Source organism: Cervus elaphus, chromosome X, assembly GCF_910594005.1.
Source record: "Cervus elaphus chromosome X, mCerEla1.1, whole genome shotgun sequence".
NCBI classification, from domain to species: domain Eukaryota; kingdom Metazoa; phylum Chordata; class Mammalia; order Artiodactyla; family Cervidae; genus Cervus; species Cervus elaphus.
The window spans coordinates 36,203,511-36,217,900 of record NC_057848.1 but is presented as its reverse complement, the minus strand read 5'-3'; the positions used below and the strand labels follow the sequence as shown (position 1 = coordinate 36,217,900).

At 38.4% G+C, this 14,390-nt stretch overlaps 1 protein-coding gene across 1 annotated transcript; it reads left to right on the top strand.

Annotated features, from left to right (window-relative positions):
• Positions 1–11,570: 11,570 nt before the first annotated feature.
• On the top strand, positions 11,571–12,036 carry LOC122690107 (ubiquitin-conjugating enzyme E2 variant 1-like; the record flags this gene model as incomplete). The annotated part of the gene is made up of 2 exons (XM_043897074.1): positions 11,571–11,768; positions 11,965–12,036. Coding segments are annotated over 2 exons (270 nt in total), but the record flags the coding sequence as incomplete, so codon positions are not given.
• Positions 12,037–14,390: the final 2,354 nt, after the last annotated feature.

Here is a 14,390-nt window from a genome sequence, read left to right as displayed (position 1 = left end):
AGTTAAAAATTACTTCAATTCCATCATATCCAAAGACCGAAAGCTGGTTTCACTCTTCAGTATTCATCTTCTCTCTTATTTTTTTCCCTCAAAAATGGCACTGTCTTCTATTTTGGAGCATTACTACCTAAAGTGAACTTTTCCTGGAATGTCAACATCTGATAGTATCTTTCACATTAGGTAAGTTACTTTTCATCACAAAGACCATAATTACAGCAGAGAATGGTAAAATCTGTCCTTATAAGGAGATCTTCATAAAAATAAAGAGACATACAAGTAATCATTACACCAGCCATAGGATTTGCTTTCATTTTTAAATCCCTCATCCCTACCCCAGATAGATGCAAGTGTAAAAGGAAAGTGGCTCTAGTTTTAACATATTTTATTTATTGAAGAATTTTGAAAGAAACATGCATCACGTACAGGATTAGGGTCCTAACATTGAAAATTATTATTAATTTGGACAAAGTCATTTTTTCACATTGGCAAATAAAGAGTGGTGTATGATGCTTTCCCAGATTGTTGAACAGAGTTAATAAGTAGAGAAATGTACAGTGAAGTAAATGCTGGAGAAGGTGTGGAGAAAAGGGAACCCTCTTACACTGTTGGTGGGAATGCAAACTAGTACAGCCACTATGGAGAATAGTGTGGAGCTTTCTTAAAAAACTGGAAATAGAACTGCCATATGACCCAGCAACCCCACTGCTGGGCATACACACTGAGGAAACAAGATCTGAAAGAGACACGTGCACCCCAGTGTTCATCGCAGCACTGTTTACAATAGCCAGGACATGGAAGCATCCTAGATGCCCATCAGCAGACAAATGGATAAGGAAGCTGTGGTACATATACACCATGGAATATTACTCAGCCATTAAAAAGAATACATTTGAATCAGTTCTAATGAGATGGATGAAACTGGAGCCCATTATACAGAGTGAAGTAAGCCAGAAAGATAAAGACCAATACAGTATACTAACGCATATACATGGAATTTAGAAAGATGGTAACGATAACCCTACATGCAAAACAGAAAAAGAGACATAGAGGTACAGAACAGACTTTTGGACTCTGTGGGAGAAGGTGAGGGTGGGATGTTTAGAGAGAACAGCATTGAAACATGTATATTATCAAGGGTGAAACAGATCACCAGCCCAGGTTGGATGCATGAGCCAAGTGCTCGGGCCTGGTGCACTGGGAAGACCCAGAGGGATCGGGTGGAGAGGGAGGTGGGAGAGGGGATAGGGATAGGGAACTCATGTAAATCCATGGCTGATTCATGTCAATGTATGGCAAAAACCACTACAATATTGTAAAGTAATTAGCCTCCAACTAATAAAAATAAATGGAAAAAAAAAGAAAAATATAAATTGTATTGCTTTTTTCCTCCAGAGCTCCAGACATGTTTCTAATGAGCAGTCATGTTTAAAAACAACTGGACTATATGATGATCTTTTACTTTTATCTAGTTTATTTCACTTTTTCTATTTCATATTCAGTGCTCCCATTTTATTTAGTTTATGTTCTCCAATTTCTCTATCTCTTTTTTTTAATCTTCTTCCCCAAGCTTTTATCAAGTGTAGTAGAAAAGCTTTTGTATACATATATAAAAATAAGTATAATGTATATATTTTAGAAAACCTATTAATTTTTGCCTAATTAAAAAAATTATGACATTTTGATTCCACTTGTTTGACTTAGTGTGAATAGAATGCTGGATTTCTAATTTAAAAAATAGATATGCAACAAGCAACAAAGGTTTACCATATAGCATAGAGAACCAGAGCCAACACCTTGTAACAACCTAGGATGGAAAATAAGTTCAAAAATAATATATATGTATTTGTGTAACTGAATCACCATGCTGTGCACCTGAAACATTGTAAGCCAACTATACTTCAATAATATATATATATACTTTAAAAAAAAAGACTCAAGAAGGGCCTTCTCCAGAGAAGATTCATCCACACAGACTGAAATTATCCTTTTCTTGTTCATTGTGGGTTCAGGCATAAAGCCTGATGGAATTCTATCAGCACAGGCACAAGAGGAGGAATAAACAACAGGATAGGGTGTGGATACCTCATACTTGTTCCAACTGGCCTCATTAGCCAGGAGAATAAATTTCCTTGTGAATCCTAGAAGTAGGCTTCCAACCAGATGATACTTGAAACCAGGAAGGTAGAAACACCACAGTCTAGGATGAGTGGTTTATTCAAAACAGACCTCTTGAGCCAGCAAATGGTGGGTCTAAGGAATAGGATTCAATGCTTTGCAGGAAGAGACCACCAGAGACTGGCCACTGCCAGGCAGAGTATCAAAGCCTCAGGATAACACAGTTTGGATTAGAGTGGAGTCTCAGGACTGGTTGGAATTGAGGTGCCTCGAGACAAAGGCTCAGCTTTGCTGATTAGGGGAAATTATGATTCAGCAGGTATATTAAATGATCAAATGATATGCCTCTTTGAGCTCCAGTTTTCCTCATCTGTAAAAGGGAGATAATAAATTTTCCTGTTTTATTGGGGTAAGGAGACTTACCCCACCCAAGGGCAGAGACAAATAACTATCTCTCTACTGGAATACATGCAGTTATGCAGACAGTTATATAACAAGGAAGACAGTTATATAACAGGGGAGAAATTAAGAGCAATAAATTTTCAATGATAATCAAAAGGAATGGGTATCCCTAGTATAACCAATAAGCAGCATCACTGAGAATTGAAGTCAGGTCCATATCCATATGGGCTTCCCAGGTGGGGAAGTGATAAAGAACCTGCCTGCCAATGCAAGTTAGATGTGAAAGACACAGGTTTGATCCCTGGGTCGGGAAGATCCCCTGGAGGAGGGCATGGATACCCACTCCAGTATTCTTGCCTGAAAATCCCATAGACAGAGGAGACTGGTGGGCTACAATCCATGGAGTTATAAAGAGTTGGACACGACTGATCCACTGAGCATGCATAAGCATGCCATATCCATGATTTAGATGTCCATAATTATGCATTCCTGTATATCGATGTCTACATAGCTACCATTTAGTGAGTGCTTACCATGAGTCAGACGCTGTGCTAAGTACTGTACCTGAATTTCTCATTTAATTTCACCAACACCTTATGAGTTAGGTATAGTCATCACTCTCATTTTACCAATGGGGAAACCATGGCTGGTGTAGAGCAAACAAAAGTAACAGGAAAATGGATCAAAGTAACACTATTAGATGAATTACTATTGAATAGCATTTGCAATGAACATGTATTTGTTCCCTGAAAATGAAATTGATTGTGACATAAATTATAAATTGAATCTCATACAAGATAGCACCATTAATACAATAGGAGAATGGCAAATATCAGGAAATTCAGCATAACCACTGGCCATTCAAAGGCAGCAAACTGCCAAGAACTGCCAAAGAATGGATATAAAGTTAGTAATGGGAGGGGCAGCTCTGCTGACCAGAAGGCCAGGTCAAAGGAACAATCCTGTTTTGAGCATCCTACTCCAAGAAGAATTCTCTCCCAACAAAGTTGGGGCAACACGAAAACACTGATAAAGGAAGAAGGTTTGAAATTATTGAGCCATATATCATGCTCTTTGCTAGCTTTACATATACTTTCCCAGTCAATCTACCCAAAAATGAAAGACATTAAGTGGAAAATAATTATTCCTGTTTTACTAAAAAGGACACTGAGATCAGAGCTAGCACAGGGCTAGTAAATGTCAGAGTCAAGCTGTAAACTTAGGGGACTTCCCTGGCTGTCCAGTAGTTAAGAATTCACCCTTCAATGCAGGGGACATGGGTTTGATCCCTGGTCCAGGAATTAAGGTCCCGCATGCAGTGAGGCAACTAAGCCTGAGTGCTGTAACGAAGACCCAGCACAGTCAAAGATTTTTTTAAATAAAATAAACTTAGAACTCAGGTCTGCACAACTTCCCTCCAAGAGTTGCCACAGGAATTGATACAGAAGTAAACAGAAAAAAAAGTAGTCAAGAAACTCTAACATTGAATCTGGAAATAGACATGGCAAAGCTGCCATACTAAAGTAGTATGAAGGAGGTATAGAATCTGAAGCTCATGCCCAAAATATAATTTAAGAGTAATAATGATAAGCATAGCTGACATTTACTGAACACTTTGTATGTGACAGGCATTGTTCAAAGCATTTTATATGTTTAATTCATTAAATCCTCACCACACTCTATGAGATAGATATTATTGTCTCCATTTTATAGTTGAGTAATTGGAGATAGAGAGGGTAAATGCTTTATCTAAGGTAGTAAATGGCTGAGCTAGAAGGCAATATTGGAATTCAAGATATGGTTCAAGGAAACTCTCAAAAAGACAATTCAAACTATACAATTGTAAATTATACTGATGTAGCAGAAAGAAATAGAAGTGAATACCTAAATAAACCAGAGAGCTGTCCAGGGTGATGGATAACATGAGGAAAGTAGGCTCCTTTAAGTCCTGTTTTGTTTCTGTCCTCTGTGTCAAAGAGAATTATTTTCAGGTTGAAAAGTGTAAAGAACAACCACTGCTAAGAAATAACTTACGACTAAGATGGCTGAAAAGATTATAAAATGCACACACACACAGGCAAAAACTCAGTGTTCTAGTGTTTCTAAATGGCTTTCAATCTCCTGGGATGTATGAATTAAATCCAAGAATGTATAAAATTGGTCAAGCTATATTCACTGTCTTTGAGGAATCACAGAGAAGAGATGAAATCATGGATGAGTGCTGGAGATGCATTCCTTTTGATTTTTCCTATTTATTTTTAAGATGAGAAGATAGATTCCAGAATTAAATATAGGCAAATTGCCTTCATTCTTGTCTTAAAATTCATTCTCTGTATACAGCAGCTAGACTCTTTGAGTAACGTAAATCAGACCATGAAACACTGCTGCTTCATACAATGCTCCCTGTACTTAGAACACAGTCTACACTCTACCATTGCTCTTACGATGTGGTCTCCCTCTTAAACTCCATTACTCATTATTGCTCCATTGTTCACTATATTTCAACCACTTTGATCTTCTGTCCTTGAACACACCAAGATTGTTCTTGCCCCAGGGCCTTTGCATTGCTATTATTCTTTTTTTTTTTTTTTTAAGATTTCTGATGTTTTATTGTATTTTTTACAATATTGCTTCTGTTTTTTATGTTTTGGTTTATGTCCACAATGTATGTGTGATCTTAGCTCCCTGACCAGGGATCAAACCCACACCCTCTGCATCAGAAGGAGAAGTCTTAATCACTGGACCACCAGGGAAGTTCCCTGCTGTTATCTTTGCCTAGAGGATTCTCCCCTTACACAAATCCTTGTCAACTAAACTAAATCCTTGCAAACTAAATCCTTGTCAACCAGATCTCAGCTAAAATACCATCCTCTAATAGATGCCTTCCCTAACTTATCTAGTAATACTTATCTGGTATTACTGTCCTGCCCTACTCTGCTGCTACTGCTAAGTCACTTCAGTCGTGTCCGACTCTGTGCGACCCCATAGATGGCAGTCCACCAGACTCCCCCGTCCCTGGGATTCTCCAGGCAAGAATACTGGAGTGGGTTGCCATTTCCTTCTCCATGCCCTACTCTAGTCACTTTCTATTCCATTTCCTGATTTTATTCTCCTCTGAGTATTCACCATTACCTGAAATGCTCTTACTTGTGTGTTTGCTTGTTGCCTGACCCCTCACTAATCTCCATGGGAGCCAAGATCTTGCCGGTCTTGCTCTCCGTTTTAGCCCCAGTGCTTAAAACAGTTTCTAACACAGAGCAGGAACTAAGCAACTACTTGTTGAATGAATAATTGACTACTTGAGTCATGGGAAAGATTCTAAAGCAGATTATTACAATAATTGTTCATGAACAACTAAAAATGTAAGTGATTATTAACTTATACTAATTTCATTTTATTCTCTGACATGGCCAATAACCTTGAAAATCAGAGATGTATGTTATGCAGAGTATACATATACAAAGGCATTTAACAAGCTTTTTTATTACACCCATGCATTGAATATGGATAAGCATTGGCTGGAAACTCTTCATATTATTTTTTTAAAACACTGAGTGACTTTTGTCAGAGTATTTTCATGCCATTCTAGAACACAAGTTCCTAATTTCTTTGGACCTTGAACAGCTTTAAGAATATGATGAAAGCTATAGATATTTGTTATAGAAAAAAATACATATATGCATGTGTGTGTGTGTGCATGTATGCTCAGTCATGTCCGATTCTTTGCAACCCCAGCCTGCCATGCCCCTCTGTCCATGGGATTTTCCAGGCAAGAATACTGGAGTGTGTTGACATTTCCTTCTCCAGGGGATCTTCCCGACCCAGGGATCAAACTCATGGTCTCTTGCGCCTCCTGCATTGGCAAGTGGGTTCTTTACCAGCTGAGCCACCAGGGAAGCCCACATATATGCATACATTTTGCATAAAGTTTAGCAAGTTCCTATTGATTCATGGATCCCAGGTTAAGAAATGCTGTACTAGAATAGTTCTAATGGAAAACTTCCTGTTTTTTCTTTCATTGTTCTTTCTTTCTTTCTCTTTTCCTTTCTTTTTCTTTAGCTTAAAACAACAGAAATGTATTTCCTCACCATTCAGGAGCAGAGAAATCTGGAATCATGATATTGGTAGGTTTGTTTATTTCTGCAGATCTGGTTCTTAAATGTTCAACAATTTTATCAATTATTTAGATGAAGAAAGAAGGATGATCTGTCATGTTTGGAGACAGCAAAAGACAGTACATATATAAGGTACATTAGAAAGCACAAACAAAAATCTTAAAAGAATAAGAAGGACTAGTTGTGATGGATGGCATAAAATAGGAAATTTAGAGTTTTAATCAATTGCAAGATTGACATGGGATAGCATTGATGTGGACAGCAAAAGCAGCTAATCTGATCTTATGTTCCATTAATAGAACAAGATAGGTGATAGCAGAGACTCTTCTGCATGGGTTGCAACATATTGTGAGTATACATAACATTCTAGGTGCTACCCTTTAGGAATATATGGACTAGTATGTTCAAATGCATGGTAAAGAAACATGAAATCAGTTCTTATAGGCAACCACTAATTGAATGGAAATATTTAGCTGAGAGTAAAGAAGATTCTAGTGGGTGAGAGACTTTGTCTAATGTTAGTCAGTTCCAAACATTTGAGAGGTCTAGAGGTGAAAAAAGTGATATGACTTATTCCATATGACTATAAGTCATAAATCTGGGACCAAAGGTTATAAAATGATATTTAGTTTAATATCAGGAATCACCTTATAAGTAATAGAAGCAGTCCAAAGATGGAAGGTATCACCTTAAGCAATAGAGGGTATCCATCACATCACTGAATCTATTAAAGCAGAGGTTCCATAGTTAACCGGCAGCAATGCTACAGAAGGGACTCAAGTGTAAGACAGAAGGTTGGAAACTAGATAACTGTTCTACTTTCTTCTTACTCTAGGAACCAAGCAAGTTAGGTGATTGTGAAGAATGATGGCCCCAAAGTCATCTATGTGGACGCCACACCCAATTTGTTCAGGAGCACTGAGAATCTAATAATAACTCTAGTTCAGAACATTATGGAAACTCATTCTCTTCAAGCCTATTAAGCTCCTTATCTTTTTGAGATTTTTTTTTTTAACCTAAACAAAGTATATTGGAAATGACCTCTTCTTTTAAATTTAGGATATCTTTATAGCACAAGTAGAAGAACTGAGTATGGTAACATAGGGGAAAAACATATGGCAAAACAATGTCTAGTTTTTCCCAAAAGGCAGGCTGTTGACAGTTTGATAGGTTTGGGGAGAGAGGGAATGCAAGAATGAATTCAATCCTACCACAGCTGCAATAGTTTTGTTAGGTAAAGTTCTGATTACAAATTGCAAAACTGCTTCATGTTTCATGTCTATGACAGGATTATTTAAATATGTCACCCAGCAACAGCAAGCAGATCCAATCAATTGTGGACATTGTAGCAGTCTGGTACATTTACTGCTATGCGGACAAAACTTTCCCAAAATTGTTTTCTAAATGTCATCCACTTAATAAACAAGGATGTGAAGCCACACAAGACACCCACCATTTCTGTAAACCCAGCAAATCTCCAGATAGAAAGAAGGAGAGCACGATTAGTCAGACTGCAAATGGAAGAAGGTAAGGAAGAAAAGGAGCGAGAATAAAAGATGAACATCCATTGATTATCTGCTACTTCTATGCTCAGTGATTTCACATAGACTATTAACTCTTCTCTACAAACATGAAGCAGAAATAACCATCCCCATTTTAAAAGCAAAGCAGCATACTTAAAGCAATTAAGTCATTTGCCCAAGGTCCACAGTTTAGAAATGATTGCAGGAGGATCTGACTCCAAAGACCATAATCTTTTCACTACAGCACATTGCCCACTACAATGTGTTGAGTTTAAGAATATTTTGCAGGTGTAATATTTAAGTAGACTTCACTGACTTTCATCTTCAGCAGATGAAGCCCTTACCCCTGCTTACTTCTCCAGATTTTCCTTTCACTACCCTACTGCTCAAACTGTGCCTTGTTACCTTGTGGGAACATGGAATGTGTTAGGCTATCTCAGCTTTTTTGTATTTGTAAATTCTGTCCTCTCAGATTTCTTCTTTCAACTGACTGACCAGCTCCTACTTTTCTTTCAAGAGTAACGCGAGCCTAACCTTTCCAGAAAGCCTTTCTTGTCCATCTCAGATAGATAATTGCTATTTTATAGTACCTTGAGGATATTTATATCACATTCTTTTTCATATTCCATTTATTGTTTTTACTTATCTTTCTCTCCACACTAGACTGCAACCTCTCCAAACCAAGATATTGGACTTGGTTTCACATTGTATCTCTAGCATCTGGAATAGTGTTTAGAATGTAGTAAACACATAAATACTGAAGGAATGAATGAATAGACAGCAACAATAATAACAACAAAATGAAAAAAAATGAGGTAGGCAGGTCCAATTTAGTAATAGGCAGACAGATTGCATGTGATCCCAAGTAAAAGATCTCAGATGAACAATTTCACAATACACTGGGGGAACATTTCCATTAAACCAGAAGTTACTATTTTCCCTTTGTTAAAAGAAGAGCCAATCCTCCTACTAGACTTGGATGTCTTCCAAGGTGTCCTTCTTTCTTAGTACCAAGGTTGGTTCACTTAATAAGGAGTGTTTTACTCCCTTTAGAGTCAGCATCCATTATCTTCTAGGCTCTGAGCAATTTAGAAGCAGAGATTCTGATAGTTACAACCTTGGTCTACCTCTCTAATGAGACAGATACATATGATTGCCTGTTTTCACTCCAACAATGAGCAGATACTAGTTTGTTTTCCCTAATGTATGAGCCCTCTGCTCCTTGGGAGCATTTGGATTGCCTTGTCTTGCTTCCAACTATTTCTCCTAGCTTCCTTTGCCTATCGATCAAGAGACATAAACAGAGAGGAACAAAGAAATAAGTCACATACATCATTTTTCAATTTTCTTGTGTGAAACCCTGTGACTGCCTCATTTCAATCAGAAGGAAATTAGTTCTATGCCCTTTGAAGTGAGCTGAGTCACTCATAATTTGAAAACAATGCAACTGTGGAGAGACAGAATAGTGCCTAAAAAGGAATGCATGTAAGATGACCTGGGTTCTTTCTAGTCCTAGCTGTACTACTAGCCAACTATGTGACCTTGGACAAGCCACTTAACCTCTCCAGGCTTTGGTTTCTTCATCTGTAAAATTAGAACATTGGGCTATATGATCTCTAAAGTCCCCTTTTGCTCTTAAATTATGTCTTGAACACACACACAAGCATGAATGTAAAGTGACTTCACCATAGTATACAACCCTATATTTTAAAAGAATTACTGACTCATTCTAAGTACAAACCCATAAGCCTATTACCACTGTTCCATCTCTCTGTTTTTCTAGTTGAATGCATGTTTTTTTTTTAATTGGAGTATAATTGTTTTACAATGTTGTGTTGGTTTCTGCTGTACAACGAAGTGAATCAGTGAATAAGTATACATATACCCCTCCGTCTTGGATCTCCCTCCTCACCACCATCTCACATCTATTTTATACATGGTAGTGTACTTATATGTTTAACCTAATTGGAAGATTAGGTTTGAATGCATGTTGATACATGTGATTCAAATTTAAGTATGATATTTTCAGCCTGCCAAAAGGAGATTATTGGAGCCTGCAGCCTTGCTACTCTGGTCTAAATGCCTCAGATTGGTTTCAGAAGACCCAAATTTCTTTGGTAGATGCTATTGTGTTGATTCTATGGGACAGGCCACAACCATCATTCACTTAACCCCATGCCCACTCCTAACTCACCTGACAGCTTTTTGTCAATACTGGGTAACTATGATCATGGCATCTGGTCCCATCACCTCATGGGAAATAGATGGGGAGACAGTGGAAACAGTGTCAGACTTCATTTTTTGGGGCTACAAAATCACTGTGGATGGTGACTGCAGCCACGAAATTAGAAGATGCTTACTCCTTGGAAGGAAAGTTATGACCAACCTAGATAGCATATTAAAAAGCAGAGACATTACTTTGCCAACAAATGTCCGTCTCGTCAAGGCTATGGTTTTTCCAGTGGTCATGTATGGATGTGAGAGTTGGACTGTGAAGAAAGCTCAGTGCCGAAAAATTGATGCTTTTGAGCTGTGGTGTTGCAGAAGACTCTTGAGAGTCCCTTGGACTGCAAGGAGATCCAACCAGTCCATCCTAAAGGAGATCAGTCCTGGGTGTTCATTGGAAGGACTGATGCTGAAGCTGAAACTCCAGTACTTTGGCCACCTCATGCAAAGAGTTGACTCGTTGGAAAAGACCTTGATGCTGGGAGGGATTGGGGGCAGGAGGAGAACGGGGCGACAGAGGATGAGATGGCTGGATGGCATCACCGACTCGATGGGCATGAGTTTGAGTAAACTCCGGGATTTGGTGATGGACAGGGAGGCCTGGCGTGCTGCGATTCATGGGGTTGCAAAGAGTCAGACACGACTGAACGACTGAACTGAACTGAACTGAACTGATGTGTCATAGAGAGAGGGTGAGGGACTGGAACTAAGTGTTTTCACAAGATGTAAAATTCAGTCTGAAACAACTAATGGGTTAAAAGTTGAAGGAGGCAATGAGTTATAAGTGAGAAATTTATAGCTATCCATAAAGAGCAGTGGGCCAGAAACTGAGTAGATACAGAAATAAAAACCTGGGGAGCATATATACCAATGCTTATGGGAAAAAAAAAAAAAAGAGCCAAAGTCTAAGCAGGTAACAAGAATTTGATGTGGTCAAATTCCAAGTGACAGCATGGCTGGTAAAGCTCTGGGCCAGCAATTCAGGCCAAGAGATCCACCATAATAAAAAGTATAGGACAAGGTGGACAGGAAACAGACATGAGTCTCTGACCACCAAAGAGATCAGGCAGATCTGATCCAAGCAGATACTTGCTGCTAGGAAAAGAATCATTCCAAAGCACAATCTAGGTGCTGGCCTTTGAGTGACAGCGATGCAAGATGCCACCACAGACCCTGATGATTAATATATACCCTTAAAATAGATTGTGAACCTAAATACCAAGAAGCACACACTTTTGTAAGATTTGTAGTAAAAACTAATATGAATGGAGTTAATAGTTTTGATGGAGTGGTGGACTCAAGAGCCCTATCAGTGCTAGCAAAATGGCAGAATTCATATAGCATAAAAGTTTTCCTGCAAGAGCTTCAGCACCTAATGATGTCTAAAGTGTTAGTCACTCAGTCTTGTCCAACTTTGCAACCCCATGGACTATAGCCCACTAGGCTCCTCTGTCCATGGGATTCACCAGGCAAGAATACTGGGATGAGTTGCCATTCCCTTCTCCAGGGGATCTTCCTTACCCAGGGATCGAACCCAGGTCTCCTGCATTTCCAGCAGATTCTTTACCATCTGAGCCACCAAGGAAGCCTCAATGATGTCTAAAGAAAATATGAAACTCCCTCAGTTACCTGAAGGAAAGTGTGATAGCAATTAACCAAAAAGAAAAACCATAGGCCCTCCTGAACTCCCTCCATTCGATTTAAGCAGTCTTCATTTTCCACAGTAGCAAATTTTCTAGATATGTCTTGTAGACCTCGAAGTACTAAAAGGAAGCTCCCATTCAAAGTTTATCTTAAGATAGTGTAAATGATACTATTTTTTTTTGTCCATTTTAAATATATAAGTTGTGTTATAACAACAACAAAACCGCACATTCAAGCAAGTAGATGTGTGAGGCCATCTGACTAATCTGGGGAGTTAAATTTAACTGGCAGTTAAAGATAAAGACTGACTAGCCACCCATCTCAAGAAGGTTGTGTCACGCTGGTTTCAGAAGCCAGTCTCACAATACAGTGAGCCTCAGAAAGAAAGGATAATATGACCACATTCTCTTCTAACTTTCAAGGGGTGATCCCATCAACAAGTGGAAAAGTAAGTACATTAGTCTCAAAGGCCAGATTCCCCTCAAAGTTTTCATAAATTTGTCGGAATAATTGACCCTGGTCATAACTTGGGTGAAAGAATTTTGTTAAACATCAAAGAGGGGAATTTCTCTGGTGGTCCGGTGGCAAAGGTTCAATCCCTGGTTATGTAACTAAGATCCCACATGCTGCAGGGCAACTAGAGAGCTTGTGTGCTGCAACAAAGACCCAACATAGTCAAAATAAAAGCAAAATTAAAAATAAAATTAAAAAAATAAAAATAACCATCAATGAGGAGCTAGCTAGGCAAGATAGGTCACAGCCTAAGAGACAGCAGCAACTCCCAGACCAGGAATGGCAATCAATCAGCAAGGTTGCACCCACTTCTTACTCTCAGGTTTATGGTATATATTGCTACCTAATCTCAGCACTCCTTTTAGATAAGCCTAAGAATCCTACTCAACACAAAGTCCTCGATAGCCACTATTAATTGATTGATCAATGTTTGACACATAAGATTAAATATATTTTCCATTTACATCACAATGAATTGTTAGAGCAACTATAGTCCCAGACTTCATGAAACCTCAGAGAACTTATTCTGTGTTGACTTTACAATTCCAGTTCTCAATGTCACTGTACAGTCCACCAATGCTACCCAGGGTCCTGGGATTAAGGACAAAATAATTTTATGCCTTGTAAGCCTGCTACATAAATTCATAGTGATTGACAGAGTCTACCCAACCATGCCTCTGCCTTGTATTTTGTGGTTAACCCCTCATGACCCGTAACAATGACCTTAATGTAATGTAACACAGAGCCAGCACCACTGCCCTGTTGACCCAGGCAGAGTGGATAGAGTCTTCAGTTTTTAATTTTGCAGGGCCAGTTCACATGCCATTCATGATATTTGCCATTTTTCTAAAATGATCCAATTTCCTGGGGAAATCATTCTTGGAAAAGTTACCACCTTCTTAGTAATTCTTCAGGTAAAACAGTTTCAGAGGTTGGTTTCCAATTGAATGTGTACATTCATTTCCAATTGAATGTATAAATCAGGAGGTTTGCCTTACTTTAAAACATTTTCTCCTATCAAATAAAACTCTTCCTTTGGAGAAGATTTGCTTGATTTATAAGCAATGTAAATGGACTGGAATATACCTCCATTCTCATTTGAAGACTCTTGAACAAAGGGAAACAGCTTGTTAAATAGGGCAGTGATAGAGCCATTTTACATGATTAACCTGAAGCAAATCCATTAGTGATAAAGTAGTCTTATATTTTCTAATAAGTTTAAGGCATAAGAAGAACCTATTTTTTCCCACCTTTAATTTTGATGAACCTTGATAATGTTTTCCAGTTTAAACTAAAAGCAGACAGGTCCTCAGAAAGACGTCATATCATTTCTTTAAGGAAAAAAGGTTATGAATTTTAGTATTCAAAAGCAAATTTTAAAAGGCAATAATTTTACTAAGAACTATTTGCATCTATAAATGTAAACAATTTTACTTTAGGGAAAAGAAATTTCTGTTTCAAAGACTCAGAGCTAGTGTTTCATTTTGTTATTTTGCTTTTAAACAAAGTCCTGAGAGAGAGAGAGTGAGAGTTAGTTGCTCAGTTGTGTCCGACTCTTTGTGACCCCATGGACTATACCTCGCAGGGCTCCTCTGTCCATGGAATTCCCCAGGCAAGAATACTGGAATAGGTAGCCATTTCTTTCTCCAGGGGATCTTCCTGACCCAGGGATAGAATCTAGGTCTCCTGCATTGTAGGTGGATTCTTTACTGTCTGAGCCACCAGGGAAGACCAAACAAAGTCTTGCTAATTCTCAAACAGATCCTGAGTGCTAGAAGATTCTCTTCAAAAGTCAATGGCCCTTTTACAATAATGTGTTAGTTTTAGGCAAATCAACTATACTCCAATAAAT